At 39.0% G+C, this 21642-nt stretch overlaps 1 protein-coding gene across 2 annotated transcripts in view; it reads right to left on the bottom strand.

Moving 5' to 3' along the window:
- The window catches only part of EPHA6 (EPH receptor A6), an 875951-nt gene that overhangs the window by 227600 nt on the left and 626709 nt on the right, over positions 1–21642 (bottom strand). The window contains exons 7-8 of one of the 2 annotated variants that reach the window (XM_065406410.1): positions 1458–1505; positions 872–1034 (exon numbers count right to left, since the gene is read on the bottom strand). In XM_065406410.1, coding sequence (XP_065262482.1) covers positions 872–1034; positions 1458–1505 — 211 coding nt within the window. The remainder of the gene's footprint in view (positions 1–871; positions 1035–1457; positions 1506–21642) is intronic. The other variant, XM_065406419.1, reaches the window with a different exon arrangement.

Here is a 21642-nt window from a genome sequence, read left to right as displayed (position 1 = left end):
ACCTCTATGTTAAATACATTCATTTACATTTTGTCAGCAATATTATATGACCCTCTTCATGAGACTTTGGTAATTTCTTATTTATCTATGAAGTCTATTTTGAAAACATATACATTTATAAGAAGACTTCAGTCTGTACTTCAGCTTAAGCAGCATGAAGTTCAACACATTAATGAGACATGGTATGGGTAAGTGGTTAATTAATGTAATTTCACTAATGAACGTTTTTAATGTGGTATGTATACTAATTTTCTATCAAATATTTACAAACATCCTAACTGGGATTTTAATGAGGGCTTGGGTTTCATTACAGAAGTTGTTCACAGATCTTTTTGAGGCTTTTTATATGCTTGCTTCTTACTTGGGTATTTAGCGGACTTACTGTTTGATTGGAAATACACATAATTGTTTCCATTCCATTATTCTTAGATAATGGGAGTACTGAAAGCCAACAGATGAAAGGCTCTCTGTGAGAGGCTGTGAGGTTCTAGGGTCTTGCATGAACGCACAGGACTACTCTGCTGGTATCCATACCTTGTGGGTCTTATAAGCTCCATTTTAGGAGGATAAAAGGTGCAAAGTCTCTAGGGAAAGAAAGGGGTTGGGGTGAGGAAATCTTGCAAGGAAAAAAGAATCCTTCAATGTTCATCTCGGGCTGATTTTTATTTTTGTTGTTCCTAAGTTCAATATAAAGGGAACCCCTCTAAGGGGATGTGTGAAAAAGTTTTTTGTTTTTTTACATTAACCCAGTGGGCATTCTGTGTTGCGTGTGTGGTGAATACTCAGCTCATTCATACTCCCAATGTCTGACTGATTTAGAATTAGACACTACTTCTATGGTAGTCACATTTGTCCCTTCCTTAAGACTTACTTTCATCTCCAGTTTCAAATTCAAACTTCTGGCTATAGCCGCTGTATCCTGCTGCAGTCCTGACTCTGATATGAAATATATACTTGGTGGCTGGCTTGAGACCTGTGATGATAACACTTGGAGCCTTGGACCTTGTGGAGGAATAGCTGAGCTGCTCATGCTCCTGATGGACAAAAGAGGGGAGAAATGATATCAAGTTGAGTTGTGCAAACTTTGTAATAACAATAGTCCAAATAGAAAGCTCTGCTTTTTTCTTATGAATGTAAAATTTGTTCATAAAAGGAGGTGCAGGTATGAATTCTGGTACTCTGATATTATGCTATCATCACAATGTATGACATGACGTTGGATCAGAAATATTTTAAGAAATTTTGCTTATTCTTCCATACAATGCATATTGTACCTTTGTGATTTGGGTTAGTAATTATACTGTAGTCAAAATAATATAGTATTAATACATGACTACATTCACAGAAAATGGCAGCTGAAATGGCAGCTACATATTTTGCACAATGGACAAATTAGAAGTTCAGTAAGTACTAGTAAAGTGTAAAGATGTGGGAGTATTCAAATACCCGCTACTCACTTCTACCCGCAGGTAGTGCCAAAATGCCGGCGCTATCCGTGGGTAGGCCTGTAGGTAAAAGAAAATATAGATTAACTTTTTTTTAGTTCGAAAACTTCTAGCATGGTTCAACTGCTTTGTTGTTGCTGAACTTAATTTTTCTCTCCAGTTAGCTGTAATGTGATTGTATATAAATTCCCTGGCACACTATAATGAAAAACATTCTTTGCAGAATTCCCATGTTAAGTATTTTCCAGCCGATTCTGGGAGTTGTTGAGAACCCCCAACTCCTACTGAAGTCACAGGGAGTTACAGGTGCTCAGCACCTCTCAAGTTCAGGTCTTTAGTAGAAAGGTTCACTCTATCAGATTGCTGCACAAACTCAGTAATACGTAGTTTTGCACACAGAGCATGCTAGTGATAGTTCCATATTTTTAGGACACAGTGAGGGTCTGATATAACAGAGCAGAGAGTTATTTCATTAGTTACTGCCATTCCATAATTCAGTAATCTGTAATATTTTACACAATGCCTGCAGGTCACCTTTATTGTGCTAGAGAATGTCTCATCTACAATTCAGGCTGAAGCAGAACTGTTCATACTCTCGATAATATAATAGCGGTACTCACAGGGCACCACAAATGTATACATGCACTGATATTATGCTACGTGCTATATTAAGTTATTCAAAAGTTGTTTCTAGCTTGTTAATGTGGAGAAGATGCAGCAGGGAAAAGAGCAGCTTGCAGTTACATTGCAGAAATTTACTACTTTTGAGCAATATACATATGCTTTTACATGAAGCAGGGCATGGCAAACATATTAAGCCAGATTCATCCCTGATGGAACCTCACTGAGTTCAATGGAGTTACCCCAAAGATGAATTTAGCATCAATGCTTCCACTACAGCAAAATCAACTAACTAAACCACATCAGGATTTCACACAGATAAGTGTTGGTATTTGGGGTTGGGGAAACATCAACCAAAATTTAAGATTATTACAACCAATGCCCACTGTTCAAATTCTGGAGATAATTTGAGAAACTGTATTAAGAGAAAATGCTCAAGTTGCTACTTATTTAAAGCAGACTGTTATTAAATTTTGAAATAACAACCAATGCTACATAACATAAAAACAAAATATGTAACATGTAAAATATATATGTACATATGGAGGGAGAATACAGATAATACAAATAAACAACAGAATTTTAAAAACTGATAGAATGGTACTCTATGGTATCAAAAGGCAAAAGGATTCTGCTAAATCTCACACACATTTTAACCATTTTATTTAGGTCAATTTTGTGACCCCTAAACTTCCATTTTCTAGGAAGTTTGACAAAATTGTTTATTTTCCCTTCAAGAGAGGCAAAAATGCTAATTTTGTTTTTCAAAGCTGCAGAATAGAGTCACTTTTTGTTTGATTGGAAAAACAGTAGTTCCTCTGTACCAGCTTAGGTCTCTGGTTCTTAAGGCCTGTGATGATAACACACAAAACATTGGCTACCAGGGACTCTCTCAGCTTTATCCCCAAGGACACGGAGGAGCTCAGTGGACAATATCACATAGTAATACTATGTATTGTCTTTTCCAAGAATTTCTGAAGGGCTTGAGGTACATGTGGGTGTGGGGCAATAGAGCGAATTTTGTGCCCTGATCTGCCCTGTCCACAAAGCATATGCTTGCATGGAGGAGCACAGGATTACAGAGGGGCTTTTGGAAGAGTCCATAATAGGGGGGAAATAGTGCTGCGGAAATGTCAAACCCTTTTGCAGGGAGAGATAAAAGGCATGCAAATGGTCTCCCCTTTGTATATGGATCAGGGTCAATATGCAACAAGTATAGTGTTCCTTCATGTTAACAGTAATACTTCACTGTAGTTTTCAGGCAATTTAGGATACTTATCAGAAATGTAATTAGGGAGAACACACAGGCTGAACGTGTGATCCCTGAGTTAAAGAGGTAAATATAGTGTAAACCAGAAAAGTACTTAATGCTAGCTCACAACCAAAAATATGAAGTTATGGGCCTCTAAGTGCTCCTCTCCATAACAAATTTAACTTGGCCAAAATATACAAGGCAAAAATAAACTAACCCAAAACCCCATTAATGGCATTATAATAGTGCTATTGCACCAGAATAAATAGTTTAAGACTGTCCAGAATCTTAGGTAGAAAATATGCTATCAACCATACATGTGATACCTTTTTCTCTTTATTTCTAAGGAAATCTTCTCTCACCAGGTAAGAACATATGAACATAAGCGCTACTATACTGGGTCAGACCATGGTCCATCTTTCCTAACCCCCCAGGCTGCCCTGGACCCCGCGTCCCCCTGAAGCACGGGGCCCAGGGCGGTTGCCCTGGTCCGTCCTATGGACGGGACAGCTGTGAAAATATAAACCCAAACATTGATGGAGCCGGGCCCATGTTCCTGAATATTGGTGGAGCATGGGTACCACGGGTCCATATAACTCGCCGCCTATGACTGTGATTCAAAATTTTCAAATTTGTGCGTGCAAAAAGAATTCATTGAGACAATAACTGGACATTTACATATGCAGTCAGCTGTTCTGTTTGCTAATGTGGGTTGGATCCACTGTGTCCACAAATGGAAATCTGCCTTTAAATTATATTCTCCCTACTCAGTACTGTCAAGGCACTATACACTATCGTATATATATAAATACTAATAGAAGCACTATAGACCATGGGGGCCATCATTTTCTCCTGAGTACAGGTCACAATGTCAGAGCTGAATAAATATTATGTTATAATAAAGAATAATATTACAGGGTTCTGCCACTTATAATATATCAATGTTTGATTAAACTCAATGAATGATGAACACAGAAAAGTGTAAAAGAGCAATCTAATATTTTCTCCTTTCCTGGGTGTATCAACCTGATGGATACATGTAGACATGGTTGTTGAGAGAAGCAGCAGTATCTAAAGGAATGACTTAAACCTTGGGAGCAAGGAACGCCTATTAATCACATCTCTGTGGGTATGGGAAAGGGCAACCTCACATCTCTTCTTCAGTTTCCTCATCTGTAAATTGGAGATAATGCTACTTAGCTACCTCAAAAAAGTGATGTGAATTTAATTAGTTAACATTTTCATAGCCTTAAAATACAGCACATACTTGTGACAGATGTGACACCTTGGGAGCAGAGAATTTTCAAAAGGCTGTTATACTGGGATGTGCCAGATGCCATAGGCACTGGGATTAGTAACAAACTTGTGTATCTATGAATATTATATGTAACTCTGGGCACTAGGGATTGTATACTAGCTTCACAGCAAGTTACCAAGCTTCCACAAGGAACTAAAACAAGTGAGGAGTAATTACTGCAGATCTCGAGAGAGGGAAACAACTCCAGAGAAGAACCTTCCCCTGGGATGAATTGCATATGCTGGTTCAGCCCAGTTCAAGAGGGCCAGGAGACAAACAAAGATCTTGTGATATCAAGGGCCAGCCTGAACTGTTGGAGGGGACCCTCATTTTGATCCAAAAACTGACCTGAGAATGTAACCAAAAGAGCACAACCCTGCTGGAAGGATGTGAAGAACTGGACCCTTCCTGGGTCTCCATTTGGAAGATGGCTGACACGTGGTAAGCTTAGCATGCAGGGAGACTGTTTATTGGTTTATGACAAGTTTTTTTTCTGTAACGATTTGTCCTAAAATAAATGTACTAGGTTTTGTGAAAGCTGCTGGTCACTGGGTACCATGGTCGCTGTCCCTGGAGAGAGTGCAAACTGCAGGTGCTAGACTAATGTCAGACTTGCTGGGATACTCACAGTGAATTGCACGGGAATTGCAAGCCCAAATTTTTGGTCTGGAGGGATAGGGATTTGGATCCTTGTTCACAGAAAGGTAATGGCTAGACACCAGAGACCTGAAGGGGTGCCCTGGAGGAGACCCTGGAGGGGGCAGAGGTGTAGTTAACACTACCAGAACTGTAACCATGCTCACAGGAGGCAAAGGTATTTGAAAGATGGAAGAGTCTTGAGCTAGTTAGAAAGTCTACCAGGAGAAAGCAGGGAGTCAGCAGAAGCTGAAATTGTGTGTGGTGTCGCTTCGGGAGAAGAGACCAGCAAAGTTTGATGGTATAAGCCACCACATGTGTATTTTTTTATTTTTGTTTGGTTTTGTTCTAATATCTGTCACTAATCTGAGCTATAACCGTTTAGGTGCCTGAAATATTGAAGTGTGCTTTACCACTTCGGCCATTCAGTACTTTTATATTTTGATTGTCTGTCAGTCAGTTCATCACTCTTTCCATAGGTAAGCAAAGCTGTCAGCAGGAAAGGGGTAGAATGGATAACCAATCTAAAGAAAATACAGAGAGGTCAGAACCCAGCCAAACATCACTTTAATTGGATTATGTACCGGGAAAGGCTGAGGTGAAGTGAGGTGAGCCATGAACAGGAGAACATAAAATGGAGAGAGAAGGGGACAGGGTGACTCCAAAGGTGCTTGAAATCTCACCAGCACAATGAATGATGTGGACAAAGTGAGAGAGGGTGTGTTATTAAAGATTAAATAAGAGGGCCAAGAAGAAAACAGGGTATAAGGACATTAGATAAGATATTATAAATCACATTGACAAGGTGACCACACTGGGAGGAATAAAGTTAAATCTATGCCTTAAATCAGTTATGGAAAATCTGGAATCAGAATACAGGAAAGGGGGTGGGGCATGTGTCTTGAAAATGCTAGGCTAGCCTGCATATTAAATCCCTCATCTCCAAAACCCATAAAATATTCTAGTCATGCGTCTTTTCTAATTTACAATATTTACTAAAGAAAACTTTTGAATCAACATTTTAAAGACCGCTCTTAATTTTGGCAGGCCAAAAAGTCAGAGACATTAGCAGTATTGCCAATCTCAACATCTGAATCAAGCACCCCAAATCGTGAGAATGGTTTATAAAAATCTGAGATTTAAAAACAAAATAAAACAAAAATCATTTGAGGTTCTTTTGTTTGCCTTCCAGTTTTTAAAGCCTGGAGGTCATGTTTTCATGCTTTTCTCTGCACCCACGAGGGCTAAAAATATTTTTCTTTAAATGAAAGCTCAGATTATCACATTCACAAGACTGCAGGAGCTGTGGTTTTAAGCATAACACTAATTATCATGAGATTCACGATAAAAATCATGAGAGTTGGCAACATTGATTCAGCCGAACCAACCATACGTGACACCACAAAGCCTAAACAACAGCCTGCTACAACGGCAGAACCCCAGTATGACTTTAGGTGCCATTCCTGGTTTCAAATTAGCATTGCCTCAGTTACAAAGACCACAAATCAATCTTTACTCAAACAGGGCTTTTTTACCTACAAATCACCTCGGACATGGGTTCTAAAATTTATCAGTAAGGAACCAGGGACTACAGAATTTGTGAGCCCTCAGAGACATGTCACCAGGCTTGTAGTGTAGAAAAGATAAACTACAGCTCAGAACTGTATTATCTTTGGTGGAAGAGTCACCTATGTTGCATTTTGCATTATTAATTTGAACACTATCCTATGAAAAGTTCACATATATAGCCAAACAGTAGAAAGAAGAATTCTGTGCTAAACAACTTATCACCTCGGTTGTTTTACTAGCAGAATATCAAATAAGATTATTTAACAGCAGAGGGCTGACCAGAGTTCCTGTTCATTTCAATGAACTCTGAACATAAGGATAGTTAACTTTACATACGTAATGTCCTGTGGATAATGTCTATATGTCCTACAGCACACTTTGTCAACATTCTCACCTAAAAGGTTTTATCACCTCAGAAATTAAGATGCTTCACATCATTGTGTGCAAAAATCAATATTTTATTCAATTTACTCCTTACTGTGAGATCTTGGGGTAAATTTTCCATTTTAATTTGTTAAAGTTCCTCACTTTTGCAAAGTTGCCTGACTTACTTTTCTGATGTTTTATTCCTTTATTGTATTATAGTTGTCTGCATTTCATTGTTCTATTTGTGAAAATTCAATATGAAAAAATTAATTACCAGATACAGGAGGTGGATGTAGTGATCATTTTAAGAGGAGGATTAATGTACTACACTACAATGACCATTCCCTACATGTAATAAAAAAGCAAATAGATAGGCAATTGTGAGTTCTCTTTCTTTCCTCTCCATTTATTTTATTTAGGAACAGTCGTACAGTAAAGCTGAAGCACAGAAGTTGTGAATTATAGACTCATAGATATAGGGAAGAGAGAAAGAACAGAAGAAGTCGGGAGTGCATTATAAATATCAAAATTGGGAACCTTTAATTTAAGATCATAGAAAACTTATAGAGTTTCAATAACATCAATCACATGAAATTAGCCCCCCTTCAAAAAATCCAAACCTATGGACAAAAAGGCACGTAGCTGAAATCCTTCAACTGAAATCTAACATGCATTAGAGCAAACTCCTAACACATATTGAACTCCTAAGCCACTAATTTGCCAAACATAACTCTTAAAATGGAGTGAGCTCCTTCTGCTGGAGACCAGTTTCATAGTCCCTTGACTCCCTCCAATTCGCCTTTTTAAAATGTGTGCTCGCTCGTGCGCGCGCGTGCGCACACACACACACACACACACTTGTTTTCTGGCTAGAAGTAAGGGACCACCACCATAAAACCCCTTATAGCAATCAAATGAATTAGTTAACAATTTTCCACTCTTCATAGGGGAACTGCAGTGCTGCTTTCCTTGCAACACTGAATTCCTAACATGAGATAGTACTGCATAAATATATAAATACAACTACATTAGAAGCAAAAGAAAGACCAAGGACAAGGTAGGCCAGTTACTCAACGAAGGGGGGAATACAATAACAGAAAATATGGAAATGGCAGAGGTGCTTAATGACTTCTTTGTTTCGGTTTTCACCAAGAAGGTTGGTGGTGATTGGATGTCTAACATAGTGAATGACAATGAAAATGAGGCAGGATCAGAGGCTAAAATAGGGAAAGAACAAGTTAAAAATTAGTTAGATGTCTTTAAGTCACCAGGGCCTGATGAAATGCATCCTAGAATACTCAAGGAGCTGACTGAGGAGATATCTGAGCCATTAGCAATTATCTTTGAAAAGTCATGGAAGACAGGAGAGATTCCAGAAGACTGGAAAAGGGAAAATATAGTGCCCATCTATAAAAAGGGAAAAAAGGACAACCCGGGGAATTACAGACCAGTCAGCTTAACTTCTGTGCCTGGAAAGATAATGGAGCAAATAATTAAGCAATCAATTTGCAAACATCTAGAAAATAAAAAGGCGATAACTAACAGTCAGCATGTATTTGTCAAGAATAAATAGTGTCAAACCAACCCGATCACTTTCTTTGACAGGGTAACAAGCCTTGTGGATAGGGGGGAAACTGTAGATGTAGTATATCTTGACTTTAGTAAGGCTTTTGATACTGTCTTGCATGACCTTATAATAAACAAACTAGGGAAATGCAACCTACATGGAGCTACTATAAGGTGGGTGCATAACTGGTTGGAAAACCGTTCCCAGAGAGTAGTTATCAGTGGTTCATAGTTATGCTGGAAGGGCATAATGAGTGGGGTCCTGCAGGGATCAGTTCTGGCTCCAGTTCTGTTCAATATCTTCATCAATGGTTTAGATCAGTGGTCAGCAACGTTCGGCACGCGGCTCGCCAGGGTAAGCACCCTGGCGGGCCGGGCCAGTTTTATTTACCTGCTGACGCGGCAGGTTTGGCCGATCGCGGCCCCCACTGGCCGCGGTTCGCCGTCCCGGGCCAATGGGGCGGCGAGAAGCAGCGCGGGCGAGCGATGTGCAGGTAAATAAAACTGGCCCGGCCTGCCAGGGTGCTTACGCTGGCGAGCCACGTGCCGAACGTTGCCGACCCTGGTTTAGATAATGGTATAGAAAATACAGTTATAAAGTTTGCGGAGGATACCAAGTTGGGAGGGTTTGCAAGTGCTTTGGAGGATAGGATTAAAATTCAAAATGATCTGGACAAACTGAAGTAAATAGGATGAAATTCAAGAAGGACAAATGCAAAGTACTCCATTTAGGAAGGAACAATCAGTTGCACACATACAAATGACTGCTTAGGAAGGAGTACTGTGGAAAGGGATCTGGGGGTCATAGTGGACCACAAGCTAAATACGAGTCAACGGTGTAACACTGTTGCAAAAAAAGCGAACATCATTCTGGCATGTATTAGCAGGAGTGTTGTAAACAAGACATGAGAAGTAATTCTTCCCCTCTATTCTGTGCTGATCAGGCCTCAACTGGAGTATTGTGTCCAGTTCCGGGCACCACATTTCAGAAAGGATGTGGACAAATTGGAGAAAGTCTGGAGAAGAGCAACAAAAATGATTAAAGGTCTAGAAAACATGACCTATGAGGGAAGATTGAAAAAATTGGGTTTGTATAGTCTGGAAAAGAGAAGACAGAGAGGGGACATGACGGTTTTCAACAGTTTTCAAGTACATAAAAGATTGTTACAAGGAGGAGGGAGAAAATTTTTTCTTCTTAACCTCTGAGGATAGAACAAGAAGCAATGGGCTTAAATTGCAGCAAGGAGGTTTAGGTTGGACATTAGGAAAAACTTTCTAACTGTCAGGGTGGTTAAGCACTGGAATAAATTGCCTAGGGAGGTTGTGGAATCTCCATCATTGGAGATTTTTAAGAGCAGGTTAGACAAACACCTGTCAGGGATGGTCTAGATAATACTTGGTCCTGCCATGAGTGCAAGGGACTGGATTAGATGACCTCTCAAGGTCCCTTCCATTCCTATGACTCTATGAAATAGAAGAACTGACAAGTTCTGTTCACACGACCTAACATGGAGTCCAATAGGCAGTAGGAAACACTATGGTGTCTTTTTGTTCCTAGGAAAACTTTACTACAAAACATTGTTCTAAGGCAGGGGTCGGCAACGTTTGGCACGCGGCTCACCAGGGTAAGCACCCTGGCGGGCTGGGCCAGTTTATTTACCTGCTGACGCGGCAGGTTCGGCCGATCGCAGCCCCCACTCGCCGCGGTTCGCCGTCCCGGGCCAATGGGGGCGGCGAGAAGCGGCGCGGGCGAGGGATGTGCTGGCCGCGGCTTCCCACCGCCCCCATTGGCCCGGGACGGTGAACCGCGGCCAGTGGGGGCCGCGATCGGCAGAACCTGCCGCGTCAGCAGGTAAATAAACTGGCCCGGCCCGCCAGGGTGCTTACCCTGGCGAGCCGCATGCCAAACGTTGCCGACCTCTGTTCTAAGGTAAGAAAGCCTCCATATCTACTCTCTAAAGTAAGGAATGAATATGTGCAGATTACAGCATGTACTCTGTAGCTGGGTTCTCCTGTCTCATCCTTATCTTGGAATACAACATAAAAGTCAATAAAGAGATTTTAATGCAAATAATGTGCTTGGTTAAAATTAACTATTGCACAGATCTGTACTCCCCTCATCCCCCAGCCCCTCACTGCTCTTTGGATGCAATCCTACCTACACTTACTCTGGTGAACAACTTAATTGACTCCTGTGGAAGAACAAGAATGAATAAGAGTTTTCAGGTGTGAGCACTACATTTTTATACATATTACATGCTTGATTGCAAAAATGAGACAGAAGGATAGTGTAATACTGAAGAGAAGGAAAGCTGACAGAGGATTTCCTTATAAAGCACTTGTGCACTCTTAAATTTCCAGAGAACCACCAAAAAGAAGGTATGTGCGTGGAGATTTTGAACCTAGTATTGAGTGCGTGAAACTCATCATTTTGGAGTAAATTCTGAGTTCAGAACCATGAGTACTTTAACGAAAGGTTCATCAGAGCACTGGAGGGATAGAATTAGTTTTTAGCATGACAGACAGTAATACTTAAGATACTTTATTACAACACGGTGGTGGTTGTTCCATAGCTGCAGTTGAAGCTAACTTCCCATAATGAACCCAATTTATTTTAGCCCAACTTCCTCAAAGAGAAACCAGTCCCCTTGTAATATCTTTATGCCACATTTCATCCCAACGTAGAGTTTTTTGGGAAGTCTGATACAATTCAGAAAAAAAAAAATCTTAATGTTATCACTCAAATATTTTCCTGTCTACTTTTTGAACACTTTCCTAACTGTTTTTGGCTTATCTTTTCAGCAACTTTTTCAGCAGCACACCTGAGACAAAACCCACATAATATTGTGCTTTGTAGACACGGCACTTCTAGGTAAAGGTCACTGGTTAATAAAGTTTTCAAATTGCAAATCCTAGATGGAAGATAACAAAAAAGGATAGCTCAAGTAACTTTTAAACATGCTCCAAGCCAAATAGCCGACAGTTCTCTAAGTTGCTGTGACAAATGGATGGGAACTTTCTAACTTACATTAGCCTACTAGCAATATCAATTCATGTAATTATAATAACGCTGTGCATATAAACTGATGCATTCCCACATGGCAGGGCCTAACAAGTTTTCTTTATTTCAACCTCAATCAGGAGACATTTTAAACTTAAGGAAGCATTTAAAACTAAAACCAAACTTTAAATATAACAATGAAGATTCACTCTTCAGAGGAAGGAATCCAAAATGGAGGTTGTGATATAGCAGGTACTGTAGTTTGACTTACAAAAGCATCATAGTTTTAATGTGAGGGCACAATTCCCTGTATACTGTTAATATTCAAATGGGTATCAATGCAAACAAATTACAAAATAACTACAAAAGTAAGTGAGAGATGCACAAAAGTCAGGATATTCTATTGGTGCCTATGGCAAGTGTAACTTGTTTCATTTGTGCATCTGTAAATGCTTGTCTGATTTCTGAATCCCCACAATGTTCACGGGTGGTTGGAGTGAGGATTTTGAACCCACCTCTATTACTGTACCAGTTTTCAGGATCCCATTACTCCACAGCTGTGATAAAGAATTTTAGCTGCTCTATATACTGTGTGCATTTCTATGCCTGCCTTTTTGAAAAATAACAAGGAGTCTGGTGGCACCTTAAAGACTAACAGGTGCCACCAGACTCCTTGTTGTTTTTGTAGACACAGACTAACACGGCTACCCCGATTTTTGAAAAATGTTATAGTGCTTCAAAGACATTCTGTGATATAGACCTCATTTAACTCCCTTTTAATAATTCTAGGCTTTCAAGGTGGGAGGACATGTGAGAATGACTGGGCTGCTTTTGAGATCATTAGTTGTCTATCTTTAAACATCCACACTAATATAACCTTTTTACTTTCTCAGCACTGCAGATTTATGAATACCTTCTTGTTTTCCTTTGCCAGAGAGACAATTCCTACCTGATAAGCTATGGAAAAGCTCCCTAGTGCTACAATATTATCTAGCAACAAGACATAATTAACGCTAAGCTGGCTACTTTCTGATGGTTCATAAACACACAGAAGAGAACTCTGAATTGAGTAGAGCATACCAAGTTAACTCTAAATGTCTCTCTTTTAAATTGGCTACTTAAACAGCCAGAACCAAGTACTTTTATTGATATCATAGGCCCAATTCTTTTGAGTTAAGCTGATGTAAATCTGGAGTAACTCCACTGATGCAAATGGAATTGTTCCAGATTTACATGCTGTAATAGAGAAAAATCTGTCCCCATGGTTTTTATATGATTAGCATTTCATTTTTAACATTGATTTTTTTTGAATGTGAAATGATTTACAGTAGCTCAGACATCTTCCTTTCCATAGAAAAGTAGTAACTGTTAGTCTAGAATCATGTTGAAAAAATTTAATATACATTTCAACAACTTGTGAGTATAATTGTGAGTCACTACCTCTGAAATATAAAGCAAAAACTTAATCTACCAGGTTGCATAGATTGTGCTAACTACCAATATAAACTGTGGTCCTATATTATATTATCTCCTGTCTTGCTAAGACCGGTGAAGATAACAGGGGGAAGAATTATATAGGACAGTGAAAAGTAATGAGAAGTACAATTTAGGCTAAATATCAGCAAAAACTTCCTGTTCGGCTCTGGAATAATCTTCAAAAAGAAAAGATGGAAGCCCAGTCTTTTGTGACATCTAAAACGAGACTGGACAAAACAAGTTGTAAGCAGGAGCGCCGCCAGCTTTTTTGCCGCCCTAGGCGGCGGAAGGTCCCGCCCCTGAAATGCCACCCCCGACAGAGGCGGCGGAAGGTCCCGCCCCCGAAATACCGACGACGACCGGGGCGGCCGAAGATCTGGCCGCCGTGGTCGCTGCCCCCCAAATGTTAGCACCCTACGCGACCGCCTAGGTCACCTAATGGGTTGCAGCGGCCCTGGTTGTAAGGTAACTACCCTTTTTTCATGTGCCAATATATATGTATGTCTGTTTCTGTAATTTTCACTCCATGCATCTGAAGAAGTGGGTTTTTACCCATGAAAGCTTACGCCCAAATAAATCTTAGTCTTTAAGGTGCCACCGGACTCCTCGTTGTTTTTATACATTATGAGGAATTCCTGCATTGACAGGTAGGTTATCTAATCTAGTAGTCCTTTTCTGTGTTTAACTGCTATTTTTTCCGTTATCACAGAGATCTTAGCTGTATGGCCCTACACGTAATGTGTACAAAATCTGAAATGTATGGGCAAAGGTGGCTTCTTCTGATGTCATCTTAAAGTGATATGAGGGCACTGAGAGAATTTCTTCCAGAGTTCTTGCTAGTGGTTTCAAAGTTTATATGCTTTGTAGGGTATATAGCACAAATTCCTAGAATGACTGAAGTTTGAATTTAATGTGCAATCATTCCAATAAATATAGTAAGGGAGTTCAGGAGGATAGATTCTGACCAATATGCAGGGAAGACCCTAAGAGATTCAATTTAATGCATTTCACTATGCAGACACCTCCAGCTACACAAATCTCAATACATTGTTTACAAACTAGTAAATTATCACACACAGTAGCTAGCTAATGCATGATTTTCTAATTCGGTTAGCTTCACAGGGCCAAATTCATCCCTGGTATAACTCCACTGTGCCTCTGGAGTTACATCATTGATAAATTTGACTCATTATTGATAAACTCAGTTTCTTCAGACATCTCAAAGGAATTTTTTCTTCTTAAAGGAGTAAGTCCATTAAGCAAATGTGAAGCTTGAAAAATAAGCCACTTTAAAGTTAGCTAAGTGTGTCTTTAAAAGAACAATCCCCCCCAACTTCCTCCCTACAAAACCAGACCAAACTGATTTTTTTTTCTTTTAAAGCAGGGAATCCAAGGTTTTGTGTGTTTATAAAACTAAAAAATGCCCCATCTGAATCTTACGAAACTCAGAGAAAACAACTTTGAGCTGAGCACAAGTGTGGAAAACTTCCGATGAACGAACTGTTTTTAGGAAACTTATACATACATGAAATCAGATTTTTAAAATGGAAGTGCCTCCTTAACTATTAGTTCAGCAGCATGGCTACTACAGTGCTATAACATACTAGTATTTGTGGCGGTGTATAAAGGGAGACATGATCATTTTATTTAGAAATCCTTTTTTTTCTCAAGGTTTAAAATCAATGTAGTTTGTACAAGGTCACTGCAAATACAGGAGGCATCAATTTCTGCAGCAACATAAATGTTTTTATGAGAAGCAGGTGTATTCCTGCAAAAGACCATAAAGCTAGTAACAACTCAGGGAGGAGTACATAATAATAGGTTGTTAACTCAGCCTCCGTGACAAGAGCATTGAGAAAGGGCACTTTGAAACTATTAATATCAATGCATTTTAAAATAAATAAATAAATAAAAATAAAAGCTTTACAAGAGAGAGTTTTCTATACACTAGCTCTTTAAATCAACAGCATTAGCTTTCTTGATTTAAATAAGACAATCATAACAGAATTACATAAGAGTTCTTTAATTATACTGAGTCAGCAGCTTTCCTCAGTGCTTGAGTTGGTTAACCAAACAAAGCCTTTAAAGGTGAAACCCTACTTAATGCATAATCTTGCACTAACAAAAATAATTGAACAGGTCTAGTCTTTTATTTAAAAATATACGGTGCTATAAAATGTTTCATTTTGTTACATTGAAAAGGGAATGACTCACTCTGGAAGATCTCATCTTTCCTTTCTGAGTCCTATATCCTCAGCCCGCTGTGTGATTGTTTTGGATATGAAAGAGCAGGCTTCGGGCTTAGTACATTTGCTTTTGGCATTACTGCTTAATCTAAGATGTGGCCTGGGTTCATGTAGTTATCTAGTCTGTTATTGGGTGTGAAAGATATTACAGGATGAAATGATAACAATTTGTCCTATATGAGGGGGAGTTTGTGGCTGCAAAACTAGATTCAGGAGAGCAGGGGTCTCTCACCACTGTTCTCTCAGTATGTCCAATCTACTGAAGTAGTAAAATAACTGAAATGAAGAACTGGGGCAAACTGGGAGGAAATGCCTGGGATGACAATGGTTCTAGTTTCTTGACAGTAAGTATTAGAATAACAGGCACACCTCAGACAACGAAGAGACTTGATTTGGTATGGACAAGTCAGGATGTTTATCAGTTCATCTTCTGAGATCTTGTCTCACCTTGCTCAGCTTCCCAATCTTGTGCCTCCCTCACTCCAAAGAAACCAGGTGCTTTTCACGTCCCAAAATTTGATCCTCACTCTTCGTTCTCTGAATAAATTAGCCCTCTGGCTGGCTCTAACCAACTGGACCCAGTGAGTCCTATTTTCTAGTCTTTGTTCCTACAGCGCTTTCTTTTACATCATAATGTCAACATATTCCAAAACTCCAAACTTCTTCAGGTCACTGGTACGCCAGAACACATTGTGCACACATGATGGTGGGTGAGATCTGGAAATTATGAGATTTTTAAGGTAGCAGCTGATTCTACAATACCAAGTCACTAAAATGGCCCTATTTGGATATCGGAAAAAGAAGGGGTATCCTAGGGGAAATCCAAATTTAGGTCTATGAAACTGGAGAGGTTTGAAGATGAACCAGAAAAAGAAGAACAGTGAAATGGAAAATGGTGTCACTGGGCTTAGGGTACAAGGGAGGACTTAAAAACTAAAACAAACTGAGCTGCCTGTATGAAGAGAGCTGGATTAGGTCAGTGGAACTGAAAAGAAAGATGGAGTTGGGGTGGGGACAGAAGGTTAAGAGGAAACTTGAATGAAGTCTACAGGAAACTACACAGGGAGAAAGTAACATTGTAGAATGTGCTTTAGTTTAGACAGACATAATATTAAAACTGGAAATAAGTACAAGCTATGGGGCTCATAGGAATTACTGGGTGAAATGCTACTGTCTGTTATACAGGAGTTCAGACCCGATGATCATAATGCCCCTTCTGGCCTCTATCTATGAATCAATGATGATAGTTTCAGGGGAAGGAGGATTTTGGGAGCAACAAACTGATTGTGCTTTACAAAAACAGTGAACCAGCTTTGGTCTTCAAAATGGTTTATGTTCAAGGATAAAGATTTTGGTCAAGGTTAGGGATAGTTCTTATTTTATGTAAGTTTATTCAGTTCCTAGGTTAATTACTTAGCAGACTTCAATGTAGTGGGTGTCTCCAAACACTGCATTTAATTTGTAAGGAAAGAAATCATACTTGTCTATATAATCATTATTTGGTAGCTGTGCCACTACGAAATTAACTCTATACTTTCTGGAACTAAAAAAATAACAGGAGTACTTGTGGCACCTTAGAGACTAACAAATTTATTAGAGCATAAGCTTTCGTGGGCTACAACCCACTTCTTCGGATGCAACGCAAAAATAACAGGAGTACATCCGAAGAAGTGGGTTGTAGCCCACGAAAGCTTATGCTCTAATAAATTTGTTAGTCTCTAAGGTGCCACAAGTACTCCTGTTATTTTTGCGGATACAGACTAACACGGCTGCCTTTCTGGAACTGACACGCCACCATTTTTTGGTGAATACAGGCCAACATTTTTGAAACTTGGCTATCCAGAATGAGTCTCTTAAATCCATATTCAGGAACCTAAATAAGTGGCCTGATTTTTTGAGATGGTGAGTTCCTGTCACTACTAGCCCATGCACCTGTTTATCAAAAGGAAAATAAATAAAAACTAGTTCTCAATACAACAGTGTCTAAATTGGTATGTTCAATTAGTCTGTTGCTCAAAAGATTATATTAGTCTCCTCTTGGCATTTGATGTGTCAAATCTTTAACAGAGATCCAAAATGTCCTTTTCATCCTATGTTCCTTAGTGTGATCTGAAAGACACTAGGCTGCTGTATATTTTAACTTTTTAACCTATTTATCTGAACTCTTCACACTAACAGCTGACGAGTATAGTTAACTATATTATTCTTGCTGTGTTACTAAATTATTTGTAAACTATTTTTTCTTAAGTGTGGGCTTCTAACATTGTTTGGGTAGAATGGAAGTTGAGCACAACTTTTCTTAGAAATCCACTTCTATCATCTGCTATTTTTGAGGTACTGAACTAGCTGTGTAATGCTGTATTTATGGATTTGTAACCTGTCTTTGCATATACTTTTCAAGACGAAATCTTTAGAGCAGGGGCCTGAAAAACACTTGTGGCTAACAACTGGTTTTTAGATGTGAAACATTTGAATATCTAGTCTATTAGGTTTATGGGTTTAATTTAAAGTTCCAGAAATGAAATGTAAAATAGCTCATTACCTTTATTCCCTTACAAAAAGTTATGATCAAAGAGTCATAGTCATTTTTAAATCTGCCAATGGAAGGTAAACACACTGGAATAACAATCAAATGTAAATAGCTGATTACTCCTCATTATTTTTTGGATTACCCACTCAAAAGTATTAAATGCACTTTTTTTTTACATTTATGTCTCTTACTGTTGTGCAATGCTTTTGTCATATTAAAAAAAAGAAAAAAGGTATTGACTACAGAAGGGAACACTAGAAAAGCAAGAACTGAGTGATGTTTTCTTTAAATAATATCTACTAGGATTGCTTAAACAGCATAATATTTCTCAGTGAGATCTTTGCTTCAGCAGGAATGATAATAGTAATAGCTCTCTGGACCACTTTATTATTAAATACAAAGTTTTAGAAGCTAGCTCTAAATAATTGAAGAAACCCATTAGGAGGACAGACAAACCAAGGCAGCTAATGGAGAAGGCCTAGTGCACAATCTCTCTGATAGAACCCTGGGCTGTATGTAATTGATATTTAGAGGCTAGATTTCCTTTTCTCCTAATAGTAATTATATCTGTGTCATTAATAATGGCTCCTGTAAGGTCTCTGGGTTTTTCCCAAAGGCAAAAATGATATCTGGTCAGAGAGGCCTCATAATTATTCACTCTCATTTGCAACTGTGCGGAGACCTAGATTTTTCTCATTTGAGAATCTAAGCTCATATAGTTTTTCCCTTGGGGATCTACATTAATAACAGCAGAATAGGGAAATTGAAAAGCCTACTAAACACCACTCACTATACTAGAATCAGCTAGGCAATTTTGTTTTAATGGTTTATCTCCCAAAGCACATTTACAGTAATTATTTTTAAAATTCTCAAGGTGTGGTTTATTTGCCAGTGGTTTTGAAGTGCTTCCTTATGCTGAAAAAGCAAGGAACATTCATGAAGCTTGTGGTGAGAATGCTGATCAGTTCCTTGAACTATCTTCAACTGCAGGAAGTCTAGAGGTTGATTTTACATCAGTGTTCAAAAGTTCACGTACTTATCCAAATTATTCAGAATTTTTGGCTCTGCAAAAACACTCGAACTCTCATGAGAAAGGGGCTAACTCATGAGATTTATGTTTCCTGCTTCTGGCCGCAGCAGAAATATTGTTCTCTTACACAGCATGCAGCAATGTGTACCAATGAGATGTGAATTCTAAAGCACACCAACATGTGGCACATTTGCTGGTCCATGTAGACATATTACAGTTAACATGCACTGGAGAACTTTTGGGGTCTATATAGAGTGCAACACATTAGTGGGCAATAGAATTTACAGCCCACTAGTGAGCATTGCTGCACTATGTCGACATGCTCTACGTCGGCACTTCTGGTTCCACTGAGACCCAAGAAGTGCAGAGTTTAGACGATTTAAAAATAATAAGATGAAAATTGTTTACACTCTAAAACTTTGTGTGGGCCTGACCCTGTTTGCTGAACTGGCTACCCATCCTTAACAAGAATAATATTCACTAGCCTATATCTTTCATACTTATTATACATAAAAAACGTTTATTGAACCACTATAACGGCCACATACCTAAATCAAACTACTGCACATCTGTATGACTGTCACCATTTCCCTGTAGACAGTAAGCTCACTGGGGTAGGGTGCATATCTTCCTATGTCTATTATGAAGTGCCTAGCACATGTGGCTATGATAAAAAATATATTTTTAAATGGATGCTTAAAAGTGTATTCTTCCTAATTTTAAAATCTAAGATAAAGTCATAGCCTGAATACAGAAAGCAACTGCTGGTAGGTAACAGGGTTGCCTGCCACCTATCCATTGTTTTCCAAGGATAGTCCCTCAAAAGAGGGATATCTGTCAGGGTACACAGTACACACTACCAGCTGTCCAATTTTATAGGCTCATAGTCATCCCAGATGTCCTGGTTTTTTGTATCTCAGAGGTGGCAACCCTAGTAGGTAAGGGAAATATGGTATTAGTTGCAAAATGGTAGCCTCTGCACAAGTCTAAAATTTTTCACTGAATCACAAATTATGTAAAAGAATAATTGAAAAGCTTTTATTGTTAAACTATTCACTACTATGAGAGACTTGAAAAGAATTAAGTGAGCTACATAATGTGGTGTAGATATCTCAGAAGGGCAGGAGGCTATGGGACAAAAGAGAATAACATGACTGTATCTTACTAACATCAACTTCCTTAAACCAGAAATTTAGAGAGCTCCTTTATCTACACTATAATGACTACATTTATAAAGTGTTTTGAAAAGTATTTAGGGTAAAATTCTGTCTATCCCTCATGTAGGTGTAGTGTGTGTGCGAGAGAGCAGGAAGGACGTGGAACCCCACACACGTAATGGGTGGGCAGAACGGTAGTCTCTGCACTCAAGTGAATGCAGAGACCTATCCCTTCTTACTTCCCCAAGAGAGCACATGGTGCCCCAAAAAGGGAGGTGAGGAGAACTGGCAGGCCATATGGGGGAGAGTAAGCTGTACTCCCAAAAGGAATGGAGCAGTTTGAGCACTTCCCTATGTACCGTGGAGCTCTGGGAGGCATTCTTGCCCTCTGAGACAGAATGCCTCCATGGTGCAGCTCTACAACATTTCCAGTGTAGAGCTGTGCCTAAAACTGTACAATCTATTCATTACTATGGATTTGGAAAAGTGGCAAGTCATACAATAGCAATTTACAAGCCCATGTATATTAATGTAGTATGCAGCTTTCCTAGACTCAGGATATAGAATACATAATCTATTGTGCACACACACTATGACTTTTAAAGAATATTGAGCACACATTCTGAGTGTTCATATCCTCAGAATTTAATAGAAAATTCCTATAATCTAAGTATTTTTTGACAATAATATGTAAACACACTTTTCAAAGTGGTTTAAATTCTGCATAACACACTTGTATGCAGGCACTTTGGAAGAAACTTCCTGACTCATTACCAATTTTCCACCTGTTCGTTTGTAACTAATCCTGACATTTAATAGTTATTGCACAGTGATAATTAAAAAAATATCCCTTTTAAGTTTTTTAACCTTCACATTGCTCCTACAAAAATTATTTACCTTGAGCTGATCTTATGAATGTTACTGTCCACATTCGGGTTTATGCATTTTAAATCACATATTCAAAGAAATAGAAAAGTTTGTTTAAATATTTGATTTTGAAGTGGAGCATCATTTCTTATGTGAGTAAAGTCAATACAACTTCAGGCTGATGGGAAAATTAGCAAGGTCATATTGCCCTCAAAATTCCTTAAACCTGATGCTTTGCTGTATCTCTCCACTTCATCAGCTTAATAAAAAGTAGTTATAAAGTAACAGCTCTTCATCTGTCCTCAAAATCTCACCTGAAAACTAATTTCCCCTGGTCCATACTACTCAATGACTCTCTCTCTTTATTAAATTCTATAACCCCTATAATTCGAATTCTATAATTCGAAAGAATGGTGGAGTGTAGATGTAGCGGGGCAGTCACCCCGCTCTGGCCCTGAAGGGGTTAAAACAGCCCTGGAAAAGGGCTGGCCCTGGGAGCCAATCAGCTGGGCTGATCAGATAAGCAGCCGCAGCTGGGGCCATGCCCCTATCAGACCACCGCTGGCCTTATAAAAGGGCTGTG

This window comes from Emys orbicularis, chromosome 1, assembly GCF_028017835.1.
Source record: "Emys orbicularis isolate rEmyOrb1 chromosome 1, rEmyOrb1.hap1, whole genome shotgun sequence".
NCBI lineage: Eukaryota > Metazoa > Chordata > Testudines > Emydidae > Emys > Emys orbicularis.
The sequence above is the reverse complement of the archived record's forward strand: the minus strand, read 5'-3'. Positions and strand labels throughout refer to the sequence as shown.